Genomic DNA, 24,387 nt, shown 5'->3' on the forward strand with positions numbered 1-24,387 from the left:
CTAAGAGAAAAAACGTTTGAAAAAAGTAGCCTACTCCTAATTTATATATTTCCTTTTGGGGCAAACGATTGCAATCTCTGTCTTAATATATTTCAGGAATGTGAAAATACCGTTTTTACCTTATCACAGAACCTCAAACTCTTCTTACTTGAAGTAGTTTGCATTTTTAGTAAAAGAGCGCCATCTAGAGACAGCAACTCCCATTTTTCCCCTACATGAAGCAACCGTTATCAGAATCAGAAATCAGAATCAGAAAGAGCTTTATTGCCAAGTATGCTTGCGCATACAAGGAATTTGTTATAGTTACATAAGCTTCCAGTACACAGAGACAACAACACACAGACAAAAAAATAAGTGTATAAACAATTGTGCTATAAATGATAATGGCATATGATTGAGTAAGATGCAGGGATGTACTAGGATGGAGGGGTAACAAATAAATATATGGATATTGCATATTTTTTGCTTAAGCATAAGTGGGGAGCATTTAACTGTTCATGAGGTAGATTGCCTGGGGGAAGAAACTGTTCTTGTGCCTTGCTGTTCTGGTATTTGTGGCTCTGAGGCCGGCCAGATGGCAAAAGTTCAAAGATGGGGTAACTTGGATGTGAGGGATCCAGAGTGATTTTCTAAGCCCTTTTCCTCACTCTGGATGTATACAGTTCTTGAAGGGCAGGGGAGCACCAATAATCCTTTCAGCAGTCCGAACAGTTCTCTGTAGTCTTCTGATGTCTGATTTTGTTGCTGAACCAAACCAGACAGTTATTGAAGTGCACAGGACAGACTCAATGACGGCGGAGTAGAACTGTCTCAGCAGCTCCTGTGGCAGCAGGTTAAACTTCCTCAGCTGGCGAAGGAAGTACAACCTCTGCTGGGCCTTTTTCACAATGGAGTCAATATGAATGTCCCTCTTCAGGTCCTGAGAGATGGTGGTTCCCAGGAATCTGAATGACTGAGTGAATGAGTGAGTGGGGGGAGTGCAGGGGGGTTTCTCCTAAAGTCCACGATCATCTCCACTGTTTTGAGCGTGTTCAGCTCCAGGTTGTTAAGACTGCACCAGACAGCCAGCTGCTCAACCTCTTGTCTGTAAGCAGACTCATCACCATCCTGGATGAGGCCGATGACTGTAGTGTCGTCTGCAAACTTCAGGAGCTTGACAGAGGGGTCTTTAGATGTGCAGTCATTGGTGTACAGGGAGAAGAGAAGAGGAGAGAGAACACATCCCTGAGGGGCTCCAGTGTTGGTGGAGCAGCTGTTTGACATGAATTTCCCCAGTCTCACTAACTGTTGCCTATCTGTCAGAAAGCTGGTGATCCACTGACAGACAGAGCTAGGAACAGAGAGCTGTGTCAGTTTGGTCTGGAGGGTTGTTGGGATGATGGTGTTGAAAGCCGAACTAAAGTCCACAAACAGGATCCTCACATAAGTCCCTGTTTTGTCCAGATGTTGCAGGATGAAGTGCAATCCCATGTTGATTGCATCATCCACGGACCTGTTTCCTCGGTAAGCAAACTGCAGGGGGTCCAGTAAGGGTCCAGTGATGTCCTTCAGATAAGCCAGAACCAGTTTTTCAAAGGACTTCATGACGACAGACGTTAGAGCCACATATAGATCATGTATATTCACGAAAGCAAGGGGCTATTGTTTTCAGACTGGTACATCAGTGGTATGATAAAATATAAACGTGTTTAGTTTTTTGGTGTTTGCTTGTCATGTGAACGCTCTCTCTCTACTTCTTTAAAGTTGTCAAATCAATTTGTTGTCAGATCAATATTGTGAAAATATTTAGTGTTAAAATGCATTTATGGATGGATGGACTGATTGATTGACCTTTTTTTTTTTTTTACATTAACCTGCCCTGACTGGGACTACAGTTATAAATTAGCCATAATCTGGGACATTTTACAATTACTTAATTTAACCTGTATTTTTAAGCCTATTCATTCACTGACATATTGTACTGGCTTATCTTAGTTATACACACTGTAAAACCTTTACTTTTTTCTATATAAATAATTAAATAAATTATTGCATTCCCCACGTTGTATCTTTTCAATGATCTAACCTTAATCATAGGCTACTGATACCATAGATCAAACTTCTGTATTTATTAGAAACGCCTTGCCCACTCCTTATCTCAGTATTTCCTGTAGGATAAAGTAAATCAACTTTTGTTTTCCTATACTCCTCCCCTCCGTTTCCATTTCTTATCACACTATTAAAACACATCAAGCTACTCTGTGAAGACATTATAAAATTACAAACTGATGCACTTGCCTGTGTATGCTTCATTTAGTCAGGCTAATTTAAATGTCATCAAAAATAAAAACATATTCTGGAACAATCTATAAAATATCAGAAAGAGAGAAAAAGAAAATAAGATACCGAAATACATTTATTACCAGATGCAACTTTACAGCTCTTTTCATAAGCTCAGCATCCTTTATCAAGTTCAAGCAGACATTCTAAGGAATAGTTCACCTAAAAATGACAATTCAGTCAGAATTATTGCATCCTCATGTCGTTTCAAATATCAATTAGTTTTTCTATGAAACCCAAAAGGAGAAGTTTAGAAGAATGCTGATGCTATGTGCCCTTTTTCATAAATGAATTGTAACTGTAGACTTTTGCATTCAACTAAAGAGAAAGATCACAGGTGTGGAATGAGAACTATTCTCTGACTAGGAAAGCTTTAAAAAAAAAATACATTTAATTAAATAAAATCACATATCTGACTGTAAATGTTGACAACTAACTGTAATCAACATAATTTTCAGACAAAGTCTGAAAAGTGTGTGTAAGTTAATTATGTGTTTGTTGAGAGCCAATTATGTGTTTGTGGAGAGCCACTGTATCGCGTCACAGATTTCTTCTTTAACCTCATACTGTAATACGTGGCATTCTGTAAGTCTGTCTCAACACAATTGCACACGCTGTAGAAGCCAGAACTCAAACCTAATGAGACAGCCTCACACTTCAGGTAACACTCTTTTCCTTGAATAACCGATTCGTTTTTATGAGTAGCAAGATAGTACTAACATGAGTATCAAAGACAATGTTTTCTTGCACATGTTTTCTTGCATAGGTTTCAAAATCTAATTGAACATTTGAATGTCTTTGTAGCTCAGCTGGTGGAACATGACAATAACAACGCAAGGTTGTGGGTTCAATTCCCAGAAGAACGAGAACGCACATACTGGCAAAACATGCAAGTTACATTGAATAAATGTGTCTGCCAAATGTATCATTGTAAATGAATATTGATGTAAACAGAAATGTTTAAGGTTCTGCACTATTTCAAAGACATTAAATAAGTAAAGTTGTGGCACTGATATGCACAGACGGTCAGATTGAATCACAAGATGCTCGCGTTCTCAAACCATGCTGGGTAAATGAAATGAATCATGAAATTTTCTATACTTGTGGAACATGTCAAATTCTCAAATTCATGTTCATATTTGGCTTCTCCCTTCAGCATTTTGTTTATATTATAATTCGGAATGAAAACCAATTCAAAAAGAAAACATGCTAAATAGTAAAAATAAAATAAAATAATAAAATAATAAAATATAAAGGCAGATAACATTTTTCCTTTATAGCACTCGCTGTAAATTCTCAGATTAAAAAATAACAATGGATGAGTTATAATCGGCAGGCATCAAAGATCCCCGGTTAGGTACACGTCGCATATTTGGCGTGCACTCTTTTGCGTCAAAGAATAGACTGCCAGGCACTTAGCACAGCTTATCTCTCACCCATTTGTCTCTTGAAAAAAAAAACACTCAATAAACAGTGCAAATTTTCCTTTCTCTTTTACCATGGCAACCTCATACGGCAAGTGCTGTTGCTGATAGCAGGGCAACCAAATGAAAAGATACAAACAAACTACAATGACGTAGTAAAATCATCAGTTTGTCTCTTGAAAATGACAACATTCCGAATTTAATGGCATCCTGTCTACAGTTTAATGGCATCCCGTGTGGCCTTTGGTCTCCTCCTGAGACCAGGGTCTGAATAAAAAAAAATCTCTCTCTCTCTCTTGCTCTCTTTCTCTCTCTAAAAAGGATCCTAGAGGGCAGGGCCTAAAGTTTGAGTGCCCTCTCTCCCCATGTGCACATTTCCTCTACCTCTTATGCTCAGATGATGAGTGCCTCTTACTGAAGACTGACGGACTGTGAAGAACCTGCAACCAGAACTCTACAGTATCTGGATCCAAGGTGCTACCTCTGTTCTTCTCGCTCTCTCCTCCATTCTTCTCTCATTCCTTCTCATCGAGAGGAGGTTCTTGAGGTGCCAGCCAAACCTGAGGGCCGTCAGACCCCGAGAGGGACACGGTAGTGAGAGGTAACCATGACAAACCCATGCATGGTGTTTCTGGAACTGCTTGGGATGCTGATCGGGATGGGCGGCTGGTTTTGTTCATTGGCAGCCACCATCATGCCTCAGTGGTTGTCACTTTCTACTGAACTAATGGGCATGGAGAGCTACGAACAAGGGCTTTGGGAGGCTTGCGTGATCCAGGAGGTTGCTGGCACGGAGTGTCGCCCCTATGATACTATCCTAGGCCTCGAGCCCAAGTTTATGCTGGCCCGTATTCTAATATGCATTTCGGATGCCACATGTCTTCTCGGACTCCTCCTCACCATTCCTGCCATGAGTCAGATCAACTGCTTGAAGAGTGATGAGGGAAGGAGGACCAAGCGAGGTTTGAAGATCACGGCTGGTGTGTTTTTATGCATCGCTGGATTGTTTGTGCTCTTTCCCGTCTCCTACGTCGCTCACGATATTGTTACTAAGTTCTTTGATGAGACCATACCTCATGTGGTGCCACGTTCAGAGTTTGGGGACGCACTGTTTATCGGCTGGGCTGCAGGACTTCTTGACGTTGTGGCAGCCGTGCTGTTATTCGCCTCTTGCTCCGACTCAAGAGACAGTGAACCACATCTGGTGCATCACTTTCAAAGGCAGGAGATCAGAACTATTGATGGTTCGAGAAAACGCACTGAGTATGTTTGAGGTACATTTGTTGTGTAATGCCTATTAGTGTTGATGGAGCAGCAAAAAAAACTTTTGGATAATATCGTCTGGAAAATGTTTATACTTAGATTCAGTGTATCCATCAATCAAACTCTTGAAACAGGTAAATCATTATTATGATGCATTTGTCCTTTAATATCTGAGTAGTCTATTTGATTATTTGTATTATCAGTAACGTATTAATATTGAAAAGTTGCCAATACGTTTTCAGTTGCTTTAATAGAGATTTAATGATTGAAAAAAAAAAAGACAACAGTATTTTTTCTTGGCATTTTGTGGAGTTTTGATCACAGATTTTGTGTGCTTTAATATACGTATATATAACCAGAAAAGCATAAAGCTAAGATTTTGGTCTTCTTTGTTTTGTGTGCATTTTCACACTGTACATCTAGCACTCAATGCCACCTGCAAAAGTACTTCTCAATTTGAAGGATGTATCCTGGCAAGTCTCCATACCTCGGCAGGCACGTCATCAGGGCACAAATGATTTTAGAGAGGAAGACATTGTTTTCTTTTGTTTTGTTGTACATGTAACACATAATGCTAAACTATGCATCGTGCTAGAAGATTGCAGATGCTTGTCATTAAATATACTTCAGTAATACAAAGTCAGGTAATATAAAGATTTTAATATAAAGTATTCTTCAAATTATAATTATAATGTTTTCTCACACTAGTGTTTAAATTCTGAGCAGGACTGTACAACTAAATCCTCGGAAGGACTGAAGGACTTATTAGGATGCAGCCTTCCGTTTGAGAAACAGCCATTCTTTGGAGATCTTTGTCTGTAAACAGCACCTGGAAAACAGCTTGTACTAAGCCAGAATACTGTCTATTTTAGTAAGAAATAAAAGATGCTTATTTACACATATTTTTTGTATGCACAATATTGAGAAATTGTATCATTTACAGTGAAAAACATTGATTTATATATATATATATATATATATATATATATATATATATATATATATTTACTATTTATTTTTTACTTATAAAAATTGAAATGTGTTCTTATACTTTATTTTACTACTGTTACAGTTGTCAGGCATTATTTTTTTTATAAGTCTGTAATAACACAGATACACTACCAGTCAAAAGTTTTTTTTTAAGTTTCAGATTTTTTTTAAATAATTATCTTCTGCTTACCAAGCCTGCAGTAATACTGTGAATGTATTTTTACTATTTAAAATAGCTGCTTTCTATTTTAATATATTTTCAAATGTAATTTATTCTTGTGATTTCAAAGCTAAATTTTCAGTATCATTTCTCCAGTCTTCAGTGTCACATTATCCTGCAGAAATCATTCTAATATGCTGATTTGCTGTTCAAGAAACAATAATTATTATTATTACCAATATTTAAAACAGCGGAGTAAATTATTTCAGCATTCTTTGATGAATACAAAGATCCAAATATCACCATTTATCTGAAATAAAAAGCTTTTGTAAAATAATACACTATACTTTTTTTTTTTGCAATGATGCTTTAAACTGATCAAAAGACGATGATAAAGACATTTATAATGTCACAAAAGATTCCCATTTCAGATAAATACTGTTCTTCTGAACTTTTATTAATCAAAGAAAAGAAAAGAAAAAGATTAGACTCAGCAGCTTTCAACATAATAATAATACTTTTTTTTTTTTGAGCAACAAATCAGAATATTATAATGATGGGAGAGCAGAAGAGACTTCTTTAAAAAACATTAAAAATCTTGCTGTTCAAAAACTTTTGACTGGTAGTGTACATATAAACTTTACATTAAAAAAAATAAGGCCGGTCAGTTTATAGTAGTCTTTGAGTTATGTATGAACATGTAAAAAAAAAAAATGCCCCATGGTCTCTCCTAGCTTACTTTTTTTTTAATTAAATCGAATATTAATTAAAAACAATCTATAAAAATGCAGTTCTATTTTATTTTATTTTCCAGAAATACTTTTCAAGCAAGAGTATAAAAGGGATAAATGGAAGAAAATCAGGTTTGGTGTTCTAGTGTGTTCAGTCAGGTGAGCTAATAGCAATATAAATGCCTGCTTGAGTGTAATTGTCTCTGATGGTCTCCCTATCAGAATGGAGTCTAAGCTGTGTTTAATGAAGGCTCTAACGAGCAGCGTGTCATCTGAGGAATGCCAAACAGTGCCGCCTCCTCCTCTCCATCATTACTCTGATTTGACCAGGTTAGGAGTAGATAGGGGCTCCTTTGGTCCAGAAAACTGAAACAGGTATGGTCCCATCCCAATTAGAGCTTTACCAAATAATCTCATTTCTACACGAAGATGACCCTGTCTTTGAGAAAACATTCATTAAGATGGAAAAAGGGAGCTCATACACAGAAAACATACACTTCCACTTGTACATTTCTTTAGGCATGATGGAAATATGGTATATGGACAAAACGTCCTCAGACTTGAAGGCGCCACATAGATTGTGCCCTGAACTTCCTGCGATGGATATTGATAATGGGCGGTATGTTTAGACTTAGATGTTTAGCTATTTATGCTCATTTCCAGCTTCTGGTTGGGAGGGGAGGTACCCTGGGCTATCAGAAAGGGGAAATGGTGTGTCTTCGACTCATTAGGAACAATGTCCAAATGCAGCTCACTGTAAACAAGCAAGAGTGAAAGAAGCTGATAAACGAAAACATGTGAAACTACATTTTAAACATGCCGGATAAACACCATTCACAAACAATGTCTGTGTTTGTTTATACATTTGTATATTGTGTAATTTCACAATTCTCCTTTTAATATTTTGTTCTTTTGAGAACAATAAGCAAAACAAATATAAATATGCTTGCTGCATTTCCATTTATTGTTGATCCTTTCAGCAAAAGTAGCCACATCACTCATGAAATAAATGCACAGTAAAATAGGGGTACTAAAAGTTTTTCCAGAACACATCAGTATCGAAAGAAAGAAAGAAAGAAAGAAAGAAAGAAAGAAAGAAAGAAAGAAAGAAAGAAAGAAAGAAAGAAAGAAAGAAAAAAGAAAAAAAATCCACATGAATCCTCTTTATTTTAATTATTTATTCATTTATTTCTTCAAAATAATGTGTTCTTTGTGTCTTTATATTTGATTGTAGTTGACTTATGTATTTCTTGTGAAGTTGTCAACCCTTTTAAAATAATTTTCCCCCCTTTTCAATTAACATATATATATATATATATATATATATATATATATATATATATATATATTTAAAATGATGCATTTAGCAGACGCTTTTATCCAAAGCGACTTACAGTGCATTCAGACTATCAATTTTTACCTATCATGTGTTCCTGGGGATTTGAACCCCCAACCTTACGCTTGATAGCGATATATATATATATATATATATATATATATATATATATATATATATATATATATATATATATATGTGTGTGTGTGTGTTTATTTCTGTCCCCCTCACTTCTGAAAAAATGGCTACGCCCCTGGCATATTGTAATTTACAACCCGAATTCCGGAAAAGTTGGGACGTTTTTTAAATTTTAATAAAATGAAAACTAAAAGACTTTCAAATCACATGAGCCAATATTTTATTCACAATAGAACATAGATAACATAGCAAATGTTTAAACTGAGAAAGTTTACAATTTTATGCACAAAATGAGCTCATTTCAATTTTGATTTCTGCTACAGGTCTCAAAATAGTTGGGACGGGGCATGTTTACCATGGTGTAGCATCTCCTTTTCTCTTCAAAACAGTTTGAAGACGTCTGGGCATTGAGGCTATGAGTTGCTGGAGTTTTGCTGTTGGAATTTGGTCCCATTCTTGCCTTATATAGATTTCCAGCTGCTGAAGAGTTTGTGGTCGTCTTTGACGTATTTTTCGTTTAATGATGCGCCAAATGTTCTCTATAGGTGAAAGATCTGGACTGCAGGCAGGCCAGGTTAGCACCCGGACTCTTCTACGACGAAGCCATGCTGTTGTTATAGCTGCAGTATGTGGTTTTGCATTGTCCTGCTGAAATAAACAAGGCCTTCCCTGAAATAGACGTTGTTTGGAGGGAAGTATATGTTGCTCTAAAACCTTTATATACCTTTCAGCATTCACAGAGCCTTCCAAAACATGCAAGCTGCCCATACCATATGCACTTATGCACCCCCATACCATCAGAGATGCTGGCTTTTAAACTGAACGCTGATAACATGCTGGAAGGTCTCCCTCCTCTTTAGCCCGGAGGACACGGCGTCCGTGATTTCCAACAAGAATGTCAAATTTGGACTCGTCTGACCATAAAACACTATTCCACTTTGAAATAGTCCATTTTAAATGAGCCTTGGCCCACAGGACACGACGGCGCTTCTGGATCATGTTCACATATGGCTTCCTTTTTGCATGATAGAGCTTTAGTTGGCATCTGCTGATGGCACGGCGGATTGTGTTTACCGACAGTGGTTTCTGAAAGTATTCCTGGGCCCATTTAGTAATGTCATTGACACAATCATGCCGATGAGTGATGCAGTGTCGTCTGAGAGCCCGAAGACCACGGGCATCCAATAAAGGTCTCCGGCCTTGTCCCTTACGCACAGAGATTTCTCCAGTTTCTCTGAATCTTTTGATGATGTTATGCACTGTAGATGATGAGATTTGCAAAGTCTTTGCAATTTAACGTTGAGGAACATTGTTTTTAAAGTTTTCCACAATTTTTTTACGCAGTCTTTCACAGATTGGAGAGCCTCTGCCCATCTTTACTTCTGAGAGACTCTGCTTCTCTAAGACAAAGCTTTTATAGCTAATCATGTTACAGACCTGATATCAATTAACTTAATCACTAGATGTTCTCCCAGCTGAATCTTTTCAAAACTGCTTGCTTTTTTAGCCATTTGTTGCCCCCGTGCCAACTTTTTTGAGACCTGTAGCAGGCATTAAATTTTAAATGAGCTAATTAAGTGGATAAAAGTGTAAAATTTCTCAGTTTAAACATTTGCTACGTTATCTATGTTCTATTGTGAATAAAATATTGGCTCATGTGATTTGAAATTCCTTTAGTTTTAATTTTATTAAAATTTAAAAAACGTCCCAACTTTTCCGGAATTCGGGTTGTATTACTATTTAAACACATTATATCATAATCTTTGAAATGTTACAAAACTCTTTAAAATCACATATATATACTTGGAGCGAAAAGCTTGCATAACCTGCTTTGTGCAAACATTTATGTGTACACTCCCTGAAAAAAATAAATTCTGTGCAGCAGGTTTAGTATACAGACTTGTAATGAATGTCCTCAAGTAAAATTATACCATCAAGTCCTTAATTATTGGTGTTACTCATTTGAGTTTATACCCTTTACTTAGTTGCTTTGCTATGCAAAAGGGCAGAACAGAACAGCAGAGGTTAAGATGACCTCTATGTAGAGATACAAGCTGCAGCTCAAGGCCGGTGCAATGCTTAAAAGAAATAACTAGATAGTCTAAAAATGGCAGTGGTTTCTCACAGGCAAAAAACAAAACAAAACAAAAAACTCTGCACCAACAGTGCTAATCACACAACACACCCAGTGTGAACACATGCACACCCAGAAAATGATCACACAACACACCCTGCAGTACACACCCACAATTCACCAAAACTAAATAACAGTAAAGCACCTTCAACACTGAAATTGTACTTTGAATTATCAAAAAAATAAATAAAATCAGTGAATATGAGAGCATACTTTTTAAAATTATTTTGAAATGACTATCTATCTATCTATCTATCTATCTATCTATCTATCTATCTATCTATCTATCTATCTATCTATCTATCTATCTAATATGCATATAATTCTGTGCACAAAAAAGCACCGGAGTGATGCAAATTGGAAATGGTTCAATATGTTGTTTATAATCATAATTCCAAATATGTTTAATTGGTAAAGATGGCTGTAGAAAGGGTTAAGACAGACAAACTGATGCCCACAAGCTAAATGACTGTACAGATATATTCATAATCTTTGGTTTTGTTCTTATCTCATCTGTAATCACTTTATAATCAATAAAGCAGTTAAACTTTAATTAAGGACATTAAAAACCAAAGGGACAATATGCTGCCTTTGGTCCTCATAGATCTTCCATGAATAAAAATGATTTATGCAATTTAGAGCAACTTGAGAAAAATATATATAAAAATATAATAATTAATGGAATTATTTTTTTTTATTCTACAACAAAGAAAAACACTGAAGAACATTTACATCAACATCAACAACAATAACAACAAAAACACTCCAAGTCTTCAAGTTTAGTTTTATCTTTCATGATTATGCTGAAACCTGATATGGGAATAGTACTGTTTAATGAACTCTGATGTTGTTCATTGTCCTTCACCTTTGTCTTTACTTTCTTATCACAGTATGTATGATAATACGAGAAGTGTTAATGTCACACGTCTCATATGCTGCACAAAGGTTTTCAGTAAAGAAACACTATTGTTTTGATATCACTCTTGCATCCTTTTGAGGCACAGGCCGTTTGTGTTGTCTGCCAGTATAGTATACTAACAGACTGTTGTAAAGGAGGTTTCATACTGAGATTAATAAAAGCTTGTTTGATTCCACCAACCTCACGCCCCACTCTCGCTCACATGAGAGAAGAAATGTGTTTGTGCTATAGCTGCCCTCTCTAAGACAATGCGTTCGTCTCAGCATGGCGTCTTGGCTCTTCTCTGTCAGGATGTTTCTTTCACCTCTTTCTCAGAACAATACATGTCAAATCTCCAGTGGCCATGGGAGTTCATCCTGGCAGACAAATTCTCCAGCCACAATTCTTATGAACCTTAACACCTCTTCTGTGTGTAGATTTTTGGGGGTTTTAGATGGATAAATCATCAAAACTCCTAAAGCGACCTCAATGTACTAGTGAACCAACACAGAAAACAAAAGCTCCTTTAATTGGCAAAAAATGATTTCCTTTTCTCGAGTCATCAGAGGGATTATGTGGTTTTATAATAGATGAAAATCATGTAATATCCAGTGGGATTTGTCAAAATTAATGTTCAATTTGAACAAGATTAAATGTTGGCAAGTAACAAACTCAAAGCCCAAGGGGGGTGTTGAAAAACACAGTAATAAGGGCAAGTATCAAGCTGTGAAATAACAGTAAAGTTCATTCCACTCATGGCAGGGGTCATTTCCTCTGAAATCACCTTGTCCCCGCTCAAAGATCCACTCTTAGTCAGCGAAATCATATCTTAAATCATTCAAGATATTTTGTGTCAACAGCTTTTAGTGGCAGATGAATGTTGTCTTAACAACAACTGAAAATATTTAACATAGCACTACTCGATTTTTAATCAAACGAGAGCCAAAGATCACTTTTACTTTAACAAAATAATTATATAAATTAAAATAATAAATCTTCTTTTTTACATACATTTTCTTTATACAAATACACACACATACTATTAAAATTTTCAGGTCAGTAAGACTTTTATATATATATATATATATATAAATTGAGACTTTTTTTGGCAAGGACACAATAAATTGATCGCAAAAAGACTTCTACACTGTTGCACAAAAATTATATATATATATATATATATATATATATATATATATAAATTAAAAAAGCTTTCTATTTATTAAACAATCCTAAAAAGAAGTATTATGGTTTCCACAAATATATCAACTCTTGAGTTCGATCATGAGAAACTGAAACTGCTGAAAATTCAGCTTTCATTATGAATAAATTAAACCCTAAACCCATTAAATATATATATATATATATATATGTGTGTGTGTGTGTGTGTGTGTGTGTGTATAAACTTTTTTTATTGCAGTTTATTGCTGTTTTGATCATATTTTTCATAAAATAAATGCACCTTCACTGAGCGAAATGTGACTTTTTGAAAAACTTACAAAAATTAAAATAAACAAAATTAAAACCTTACTGACCCTAAGCTTTTAAATTGTGGTAAAAGCATACATTACAGACATTCAGGTGAGTATACTCCTATAGCATTGTGTGCCCTGCAAATTATGTAACAATAATAAGTCAACTTTAAAAGTCCAGTGTCATAGACATATTAACAATTTGATACCAATAAAATTGCCTCAAAGTTCAAAGTGCTTGCGGTTATTTCTGTTCATCATTCACTTCAGTGATTATATAGTTACATTACATTCATTAAAATATACTGTATTTAGATACGGTTTGGTTTGAGGTCCTCAGACATTTAAGTTTTCCTCAAACAGTCCAAAATTTGAAGAAACTGTGTTTAGAGTCTTGAAAGTCCTTTCATGGAGTGATGCACTTTATTATTAAAGCTTCTCTGATTCATACACTGGGTTGATCATACCCTCATCCATACTCTCTTTAATTACACCAAGAAAGCCTTCAACCCTTGGATTGTTGTCAAAATGTCCAGTTTTTCCACTCTTTGGCACTTTGGTTTTGGGATAGCTGTAGCACATTAAGAGTAGTCCACCTACAACGAGCAGGCAACCTGAACCGATCCCAATCCCAATCCCTGGACCTACTTCCTGTTTCACTGGAGCAGAAGGCAAGTAGAAATCAGACGGGAAGTCTATAGTGAGATTCGCCAGCACAGAATTCATATTCCAAAAGACAGGGACCAGCGAACATGCTGCAGTTAGCCAGAACAAGGAGCTCGCCATCACAAAGGTCAATCTGACATGCCTGTTGTTAACCCCAGAGATGGCATTTCTCACCGCATGTCCCGCCACTAGGATTGCGAGCACCCCCATGCCAACAGCAACCATGCAAAGTACCTGGGCGGCTGCTATTTCTGGTGGAGTGAATGAATCTGTAAGGCTGATGCTTTTGCAGATCTCAGCCGAATCCAAAATGTGGCTGTTGAAACAGACGCGCCACACTCCAACCCAGGCCAGTCCTCCGGTGATGACCGTCTGATTGTCCACGTACCATATCCTCCAGTTGTTCACCCCAGAAATGGAGGCTGTCATTATCCATCCTACAAACCCAAGCACTAGACCTGCAAACTGCCAATGGACTGACTGGGGAAGGTAAGCCATTGCTAAAACGGCTGAGTCCTGACACCAGGTGGTGATGAATATTTCCTCCTCAGGTCTGCACACTGTCCTTCAGGAGCATGGCTACATCGCCGTCATACCACTTCTGTTAGATTAGAGAAAATATAAAAAGATATCTTAACCCAATTCTATACACTAGGGGCAATATGAGAGGACCCCATTCCTAAAATAAAACCGCAACTAGTATCATTAAAAAGTGTATCACAACTAGTATCACCCCCCCCCCCACCCAACAATACAAGAAATACAACAAAGAAATGATGATAAGAAATGTTTCACTAGCCCCAAATCGGCATATTAGAATTATTACTAAAGAATTATGTGACACTGATGACTGGAGTAGTGACTGCTGGAAATTTTGCTTTATTACCGTTTTACTGTATTTTTGATCAAATTCGTAGCCTTGGTGAGATAAAAAAGAATCATTAAATCATTAAATTAAAGATCATTAAAGATTACCTACCAAACCTTGGTAAATGGTAGAGCATATTTTCATGTAAAAATGCATTTATACTGTGTCAGAAATATAGTTAGCATAATATTATGTAGACAACTTGATAAACGAATTCAAATCATTAAATTCAAAATAATACAAATTATAATAAAAGTAAACAATTAACTTTTAGATTGTAATTGTACTAAAGCAAAAGAAAGTGAAATAAATGCCAAAAGAGAGTCAAATATTTAATTGATTTTAAGAAAAGAACAAAAGGCATTTTTCTATTGACAGCTGTAGAAAAGGATATGATTATTTTTCCAGGGCCGACAATAATAAAAAAAGACTGATCATGATTTCCGAGCAGTCAGCACAAAGTAGACATACAGTAAAACAACTGTTAAACTGTATATGGAAATTTTCCATGGACCACCAACAACCCCTTTGGATTTTTGATGGCCTTTTGTACCTTTAACAATATGACAGTAAAGAGAAGACACAGGAAAATACAGTAAGAAAGCAAGGGCAATGGGACAGGGACATGACGCAAGCCGGACTGAAACCTGCGTCCCACAGTGGCACAGCCTCTTTGACATTTCACAAAACAAGTATGTTTGCAGTATACAAAGTGCTTCCTTTGGACACAAAAGGCTAAGGTCAAGTAACCATTTCAGACAGAAGAAAATGCTTTTCACATGTAGTGTTTAAAAAACTGTGGTGACGAGCGATGTTTCCATAGGGAGGAAAAAGGACACTGCACTGAAGGTCAAGCATAAGGCTATGCATCTGAGACCAAACAGAGAAGGAAGAGAGAGAGAGAGAGAGAGAGAGACAGAGAGAGAGAGAGAGAGCACTAATATTTCCTGCCTGGCTCCCTGCACACCTGGGGTTGTGGAATGTTCCAGGATAAGCTGAAAGGTCATTTACAATAATCAGTTTCTTCACGCAAAGGAATCAGAGACTGCGACAAATTAATTGAGCTTTCAAGCTTTTTCAACACTTTGCCAACTCCCACCCCCAGTAAATGACTTCCCATTATTACTGCCTTATATAGCCAAAATATGTCCTATTTATTGTTGCAAAATGTATTAAGCACATTCAGTTGGTCTATAACCTTATATGTCCTTTTCGCTATTTCCAGTCGTTTCTCAAGCTCTTGTTAAACTTTAAACATTTTTATCTGATTGATAAAGTAGGCTATATCCTTATATATCTTTCGAAATGTCAATAAATAAATCACAAACTCGTGCTTACCTGTGATATGTTTTGAGCTCCAGAGGATCTAAAGGACAGGATCCTCACCTGTGCCGCTCAAACGAAGCTAGTGGAAATGACATCTGTGCGAACTGACAAGTACATATCCAACACAACTCTGGTTAATGATTCATGTAGCATATCCAATAAATGGATAAGAGAGGGTGGGGAGGATCAATGCAAAACAATGAAAAGTTACTATACTGTTACCATAAACTTGTGTATTGGTTAGGCATATCCAGATGGTCAGTTGAACATGAGTCATGACGCAGGTGTTTTGTGGAATACTCTTTGAGAACGTCACATGATAATGTAACGTGTGTAAACAGTCACATTTGCACATTTGATATTTGCTTAATATCATATTTCAAATTATCAGTAAACTTGACAACAATCGCATTTTTTTTTTTAATCACATAGGTTATTTTTTCAAACTGCTCCAGCAAATGTGCATACGTTTTGGAGTAAACATAAAAAAGCAGATAATTTTTTCTATTACTGTTTTAGGATTTTAAAATAATACCTTTGTAATTATGCTGAAATATACTGAACGCCATAATATTATGTAAGTTGCGCCATTATTTTGCTTAACCACTATCTGGCGAGTTTTGCATGTCAAAGTCTCTTTTCTGATTGCCAATAAGACTTAATGCTATCTGAGGTTAAATATTAGGTGATCAGAGCTATTCAGATAAAACAATGATTGCTTAGAGAATCAAGAAATAGAAGGATTGAATCAAGTAATAAAAGTTTAAATTGCTTTACTGATAAACACACTGTGGTAGGAACATGCCAGTATAATTACACTAAAACGTCATTCCTTTAATCTGGATTATGAACATTTACAACTCAATGTAATTAAAGTTTAGCGCCTGAAGTTTTTTTCAACTATATTTCTTTATTTAAATTGATGTACACTTACATGAGAGAAACAGCAATATTAAAAAGTATTTGACTCACAGATTATCAGACACTTTTGTTTAGTGAATAAACTAATCTTGATTGATAAATACATTTGCTATTTCCTCTATAATATCGGAAACAATTAATTTGTTTCACACTGCATACATGCCATAAAGTGTCAGTATAAAGCAATAAAGACCATCCTGAGCTGTGGCATGAAAGACAGCATTCATTGCATGCTTTAAAAGCCTTCCAAAATAATGTAACTGGTAAAGCAGCTAAAAAAAACTTATTTGTGGAATCTGAGCCAGTTATATATTGGCTAAATTCAACATGACTATCAAATAATACATGCTGTCTTTTCTACGCAATGCATCTTTTATTAAAAAGATTTGACACTGAAATATAATAATTACGAGGAACAAAGATAATACACTTCATGATACTGCATTTCATGTTTTTCTGCAAAATTGTTACTACTGACTATATTACATGTTAAGTTGCTGTGTAAATGTACAGGACATTTTAGACTGGAATATGATGCATTTTTTTTTTTTTTTGCATTTTGAGTTTATTCTGAACACATAAACCATAAAACCATAAAATGTGATCCTGGACCACAAAACCAGTCAGAAGTAGCACATGTATATCTGACGCAAAAGCCAACATTATATTGTATGGGTTAAAATGATCTATTTTTCTTTTATGCCAAAAATCATTAGGATATTACATAAATATGTTCCATGATATTTTGTACATTTCTTACCATAAATATATCAAAACTTAGTATTTGATTAGTAATATGCATTGCTAAGAACTTCATAAAGGCATCATATATCAGCCAAACATTGTCCTATCCTAACAAACCATACATCAGTGGAAAGCTTATTTATTCAGATGATTTCAAAATTGATCATTTTGACTGGTTTTGTGGTCCAGGGTCACAAATATCTTACAGATGAAATTATAAATGACACAAACACATGATGTGGAGTAAAAGGCAGCTGGTATTTTATAGACAAGCACGGAATCCTTAGTGAAATAACATTACATCGTTTAGGCAAGTCTTTCAGAATACTTACAGTCAATCCTAATTTTGATGTTACAATGCATTGTATGGTGATATATCATACATTCATCTATAAAAAGCGTGAAGACTAAAGTGGTAGTTTGCTTGGCTAAAATGAAGTGAAAGAGTAAAATTCTAGCCTATTCTAGTTATATACAAAGATTCAAAAGGCTAAAATAAATTACTAAAAATATAACTGAATATGTTTTTAACATGACCAGGATAGTGGCATGTCATTTGAAATAATGCACCATCAAAAAAAGTCATTTTCGGAAGTTAATTACAACCTCCTGGTGTAAATAGAAACTGTTTAAATGTGCAAAGCTTTATGCCACCAGGATTTGAGTTTATGTTTGAATCATTGGCATTCAGGCATTGACATTTTGAGGTGTCTTTCATTGCCCTCTAGTGGTTAAAAAGATACAGCACAGTGTGTGACCATGGCATGTAGGCCAACACAACAGAATGTCAAGTTTTTAGAGCACATTGGTGCAAAGAAGGGCATGACCTATTTAAACCGATTTATGGGGAGAAAAAAATTAAAAGTGTCTTTAAACATTATTATTTCACCATATAATTCTATGGGTCGTGTAACATTGGAACATCATGAAAATATAAGACAGGTGATTTGGTCAAATCATGATCTAAAAGTGCCCAGCACTTTCACAGTCTTCATGAGTCTTGCCCAAATGCTGTCTGCTGGGGCAGACAAGAAGAACTCGATATATGACCAGAATGCAATTCCATTGGCAGTAAATGGACCACATTAAATACTGCTTTGGAACCCTGTTATTTAGGGTGACGTCAAGCGAGTTGCTCTGGATCATTGCATCAGTTTTTTAAGTCCTCAGTTGGTTGTCCTCTGGTCCATTGGGAGACTGTCCATCAGACACTTGAGCTGCTCCTCCCCCAGTTTGATCTTGTCCTCGAGCTTGCGCTGCTCAATAATAAGGGCAGACTTCATCTTCACAAAGTGCTCATAGTCAGCCATATTCTCTTCTGACAGGTAGCTCGCCAGGATGTCGTAGACGACCCGTTCTCTCCTGTCAAGGTTCTCCTTCAGCTCCTTGGCATCCTCATGTTGACGGATCAGCAGTTTGCGTTTCTCTGTCAGTGTACGCTACAGAAAGACGATGAACATTTTTAATAAATGAACAATTCAATCAAAATCATTATTTTATCTTTAAATGCAAAAGCAGCTTGTAAATATTTCAGCCATTTCATTTTTGTGTGTTTGTATATACAGTATTGTTCAAAATAATAGCAGTACAATGTGACTAACCAGAATAATCCAGGTTTTTAGTATATTTTTTATAGCTACATGGCAAACAAGTTACCAGTAGGTGCAGTAGATTCTCAGAAAACAAACAAAACCCAGCATTCATGATATGCATGCTCGTAAGGCTGTGCAATTGGGTAATTAGTTGAAAGGGGTGTGTTCAAAAAAATAGCAGTGTGGCATTCAATCACTGTGGTCATCAATTTTGTGAAAAAAAAACAGGTGTGAATCAGGTGGCCCCTATTTAAGGATGAAGCCAGCACTTGTTGAACATGCATTTGAAAGCCTGAGGAAAATGGGTCGTTCAAGACATTGTTCAGAAGAACAGCGTACTTTGATTAAAAAGTTGATTGGAGAGGGGAAACCCTATAAAGAGGTGCAAAAAATGATAGGCTGTTCAGCTAAAATGATCTCCAATGCCTTAAAATGGAGAGCAAAACCAGAGAGACGTGGAAGAAAACGGAAAACAACCATCAAAATGGATCGAAGAATAACCAGAATAGCAAAGGCTCAGCCAATGAACAGCTCCAGTATGATCAAAGACAGTCTGGAGTTACCTATAAGTACTGTGACAGTTAGAAGACGTCTGTGTGAAGCTAATCTATTTTCAATAAATCCCCCGCAAAGTCCCTCTGTTAAAAAAAGGCATGTGCAGAAGAGGTCACAATTTGCCAAAGAACACATCAACTGGCCTAAAGAGAAATGGAGGAACATTTTGTGGACTGATGAGAGTAAAATTGTTCTTTTTGGGTCCAAGGGCCACAGACAGTTTGTGAGACGACCCCCAAACTCTGATTTCAAGCCACAGTACACAGTGAAGACAGTGAAGCATGGTGGTGCAAGCATCATGATATGGGGATGTTTCTCCTACAATGGTGTTGGGCCTATTTATCGCATACCAGGGATCATGGATCAGTTTGCATATGTCAAAATACTTGAGGAGGTCATGTTTCCTTATGCTGAAGAGGATATGCCCTTGAAATGGTTGTTTCAACAAAACAATGACCCCAAACACACTAGTTAACGAGCAAAGTCTTGGTTCCAAACCAACAAAATTAATGTTATGGAGTGGCCAGCCCAATCCCCGGACCTTAATCCAATCGAGAATTTGTGGGGTGATATCAAAAATGCTGAAAACCAAGAAATGTAAATGACTTGTGGAATGTTGTTAAAGAATCATGGAGTGGAATAACAGCTGAGCGGTGCCACAAGTTGGTTGACTCCATGCCACACAGATGTGAAGCAGTTTAAAAAAAACTGTGGTCATACAACTAATTATTAGTTTAGTGATTCACAGGATTGCTAAATCCTAGAAACAAAAAAGTTTGTACAAAATAGTTTTGAGTTTGTACAGTCATCGGCAGACACAGCTATTTTTTTGAACACACCCCTTTCAACTAATTGCCAAATTGCACAGCCTTACGAGCGTTCATATCATGAATGCTGGGTCTTATTTGTTTTCTGAGAATCTACTGCACCTACTGGTAACTTGTTTGCCACGTAGCAATAAAAAAATATACTAAAAACCTGGATTATTCTAGTTAGTCAAATTGTACTGCTATTATTTTGAACAATACTGTACAAACAGACACACACACAGACAAACAGACACACACACGTGTATGTGTATAGGACACAAAACATGAATCTATATACTAGGGTGACCATATGAGCCATTTTCCCAGAATGCGTCCTTGCCAGGATTTTTATATTGCCTAAAATATCCAGAATTTGGCTGTTTGTGCTGTGCAGATCGATCATTGTATGACACAGCTATAGAGAGCAGAGCAGACAGCTCCTTTTGCATTAAAATCACTCTCTTGGTACTTTGGTGTCTTACAATGATCGGTGCGCAGCGATGCTTCAAGTTGAATGAACAAACAAACACCTAACATGTACGTTTGCATTGCTTTGATCGTTCTCTGTAGTTCTCACCTTCTCACACGCCACGATTGGTTGATTATGTACCATACCTCCATGTTATTGGTCAAACTACTTTGGATGTTTTAGGTAAATGTAGAAATCCACACAAGGACGCGTCCTGGGAAAATGGCTCATATGGTCACCCTACTATATACAAATAAGTTCAATTTAATTATCTGGTAGCTCATTTAAATCTATATAAAAGCTATTATACTAGAATAGTAATGTAATTTATACCATGGTTCTCAGTTATTACCATTTTCCATAGTACCAATTTAAGGCTCTATGGATTAAGATTGTAAAAAACAGGATCTTGAAGTAATGTGAGCTGGACTCAAAGCACAAAGCATTTTCTTATGCTGTTTGAAACCCTTAATTCTGGACGTCATTCCTCCACAACATTAATCCTGCTTTCCCAAATCCCTCATTTTCATTCTCAATTCTCACCCTCTCCTCCAGTGAAGCGTCTTCCTCCAGGCTGTTCAGGGCATTCTCTACTCTGGCCAAGCGTCCAGACAGAGACAGCAGAAGGTTGACCACTTTATCAAGATCCCCAACGAACATACGGAACTTTTCGAGTTCATTAGGCTTGCAGACACCCTGTACGATGGCTTCCACATCCTCCCCAAGAGCGTTGTTGTCTTGCACGTCCTCCTGTAGACTCTGCTGAGCTTCCCTCAGCACCTGCAACTTCTTGCTGAGACTGTCAATCAACTCATGCTGCAATGAGAAAGAAAAACAAGGACAAAGTCACTTGACACAATGGACTAGTAAGTATCTGATTGTATCACAGATGTGTTGCTACAGCATTTTAGTACCTTCTTGCTGGCAAGATCGCTTTCATTGTCATCCTCCAGCTCCTCCTCTGAGTTGTGTTCTACACTCTGTTCCTGCATGTCCTTTATCTTAATCAACAGCTCTGCTTTGGGTGCAGATGTACTGTAGTAGGTTGAATTAGTCACTAAAGCAGTGGCTGCCACTAGGCTGTCCTCCTCTTTCCTGAAAACCCACACATGACTTTTATGAGAAACATAAATTGATCATAATGGAGCCAAACACCACAGAATTACATGTGACAAAAACAAACAAACATTATATGAATATCAAACATACAAGTTCAATCTGTCTTCCTTCTGTATAAGTTTGTAATTAAAAGGATAGTTCACCCAAAAATTCTGTCATTAATTACTCACCCTCATGTCGTTCCAAACCCATAAGACCTTTGTTCATCCTCAGAACACAAATTAAGATATTTTTGAATAATTCTGTGAGCTCTTTGGCCCTCCCACAGACAGCCAGGATCCTACCATGATCAAGGTCCAGAAATGTAGTAAGGACATCGTTAAAATAATCTATGTGACATTTGTGGTTCAACTATAATTTTACAAGAATACTTTTTGTGTGGAAAAAAAACAAAAATAATGACTTTATTTAACAATTCATCTCTTCTGCATCACCCAGGCACCATTTTGGAGAGAAACATATGTAAACAACGTATGCTGTTCTGTGTCAGCTGCACCACGTGGATGCGTTGCTTTAGAGCTGTAATCGGGCCATAACAGTTAGGCCCGACAGGACCCGAGCCCGACAAGTACATTTTGATTAACAGCTTTTTGAAAGCCCGAACCCGTTTACAGCCCGCCATTATTCAGATGTGTGCACACACACAGCTCTTTTGCCAAGAATAATTCATTTATACATGTTTTAACATAATTTATTCATAACTAACGTAGACTAGACCACTTGGAAGTTGGAATAAAGTAATAAAATAAGTCCTCTGTGACATCTTAACATCTCAGCACTCTTAATAAGCATAGGCTCATTTAGCCTATAAATAGACCAACGCACCAATAAAAAAGTATTTTTTTAACAAATTAAATTAAATATAATTAGATAAATTTTAAATTAAGATGGGTATTTGGCAATAACAATATTAAGATAAAGGCTCAGCCGGATTTGCTTCGCCACTAGCAGCTGACATTTAATAAAAGAATAATGCCAACATTAGCGTAAATACTCTGTCCACATTAGGCATTTAAGACTGCATATTTAGTTATCATTTGAAAAACCTTTACCCACAGAGATTAGGCTAAGCCTACATGTTTTTGTGGAGGAAAGTGATTGAATCCACTGTAGATGTCTTCAGCGCGTTCCTGCGCTCACTGATGGTGCGTCATTATTCCCTCATTATTCTCATTATAAACATGGTCAAAACTTTTCCACACCTCAGACTTTGCTTTAGTTGCTGGTGCAACCAAAACGTAATTAAGCCCGAACCCGTCGGGTCCTTCAGCTCTATGTTGCTTATGTTTTGATCTGAACGTAAACAACTTATCCGCATAAACACATTGCATACATCGTTTAGGTGTGTGATACTCTCCAAAATGGTGACATGGTGATGTGGAGGAGACTAATTGTTCAATGAAGTCGTTATTTTAGTTTTTTTTTGTGTACAAAAAGTATTCTCGTAGCTTAGTAAAATTACGTCTGCACCACTGATGGATTATTTTAACAATTTCCTTACTACGCTTCTGGACCTTTATCGTGGTAGGATCCTTGCTGTCTATGGGAGGGTCAGAGAGCTCTCAGTATTCATAAAAAATATCTTAATTTGTGCTCCGAAGATGAATGGAGGTCTTAGGGGTTTGGAACAACATGAGGGTGAGTAATTAATGACAGAATTTTTGGGTGAACTATCCCTTTAAGGGGAAATAATAAAAAATTTCAAACTGAGGAAATAGGAATCCATAAATACTGACTTCTCCAAAGAGTTGCGAGGAGAGAGCTGTTTAGGTGCAGCTTTCCTGCGCTTTTGGGCCTCTTCCAGTAGCTGCTCTCCTTGAGGGAAAATCCCCTCCATCAGATCCATAGTGGTCTTCATCTTACTCGGGTCTAAAATGTCCACTAGGGACTTGTCCTTGTCCATTATGTCTCTAGCAAGCTCCTTTCTTTTTTCGTCATCTTCCGACTGTGAAGGATGTGAAGACACTCCGTTGCTGCTTTGATCAGACGAAGTCTGTAAGTCAAGTAATGCATAAGATACTGAGTTCACATTGGTTTGTGGACCCTGGTCTTTCAGAGGGCCCATATCTGCTTCTTTCGGATCAGGCCCCTGGTCCTTTTGCCTAGTGTAAGTACAGAACAGAGAGTATGACTGATCCGGGTTTCCCAAACTCTGAAAACGAGTTACTCCAGGTCCTTGAGAGCTGACAGGGGTCTCGATGGGCAGGTCGAGATACTGTCGACTTTCTTTTTCGGTGTCACTCTCGGAGTGGACAATCTTAATGGGAACTTTCTTCACTGACGTGTTCTCATCTTTAACACTTTCCAACCTGGTAAACAACAATGAAAACAGAAAATTGTTAAGGATGAATGAAAGAAATGCAACATAATAAAGTAATAAACACAAGTACAGGAAAAACTATTTCTACACAATATAATATGTGAAGAAAAACAGGAAATTTGATCTTTTACTT

The 24,387-nt window shown here is 36.8% G+C and overlaps 3 protein-coding genes across 7 annotated transcripts in view; 1 reads left to right on the forward strand and 2 right to left on the reverse strand.

Moving 5' to 3' along the window:
- Window positions 1-4,093: 4,093 nt before the first annotated feature.
- On the forward strand, window positions 4,094-5,908 carry cldn33b (claudin 33b). Its single transcript, XM_059571043.1, has one exon. It carries the CDS (start codon window positions 4,351-4,353, stop codon window positions 5,014-5,016), a length of 666 nt encoding a protein of 221 aa, XP_059427026.1. The 5' UTR covers window positions 4,094-4,350; the 3' UTR covers window positions 5,017-5,908.
- A 6,900-nt stretch (window positions 5,909-12,808) lies between these two features.
- On the reverse strand, window positions 12,809-15,819 carry cldn34a (claudin 34a). Its single transcript, XM_059570194.1, has 2 exons — window positions 15,738-15,819; window positions 12,809-14,132 (listed from the first exon to the last, which is right to left on the reverse strand). The coding sequence occupies exon 2, from the start codon at window positions 14,027-14,029 to the stop codon at window positions 13,295-13,297; it is 735 nt and encodes a 244-aa protein (XP_059426177.1). The 5' UTR covers window positions 14,030-14,132; window positions 15,738-15,819; the 3' UTR covers window positions 12,809-13,294.
- Window positions 15,820-17,629: 1,810 nt separating this feature from the next.
- The window catches only part of shroom2a (shroom family member 2a), a 55,030-nt gene continuing 48,272 nt past the window's right edge, over window positions 17,630-24,387 (reverse strand). For all 5 annotated transcript variants that reach the window (XM_059571045.1, XM_059571046.1, XM_059571044.1 and 2 more), the window contains 4 exons: window positions 23,671-24,243; window positions 21,730-21,910; window positions 21,359-21,631; window positions 17,630-18,829 (listed from right to left, as the gene is read on the reverse strand). In XM_059571045.1, the coding sequence (XP_059427028.1) occupies window positions 18,557-18,829; window positions 21,359-21,631; window positions 21,730-21,910; window positions 23,671-24,243 (1,300 nt within the window). In that variant the 3' untranslated portion in view covers window positions 17,630-18,556. The remainder of the gene's footprint in view (window positions 18,830-21,358; window positions 21,632-21,729; window positions 21,911-23,670; window positions 24,244-24,387) is intronic.

Source organism: Carassius carassius, chromosome 17, assembly GCF_963082965.1.
Source record: "Carassius carassius chromosome 17, fCarCar2.1, whole genome shotgun sequence".
Lineage (NCBI taxonomy): Eukaryota > Metazoa > Chordata > Actinopteri > Cypriniformes > Cyprinidae > Carassius > Carassius carassius.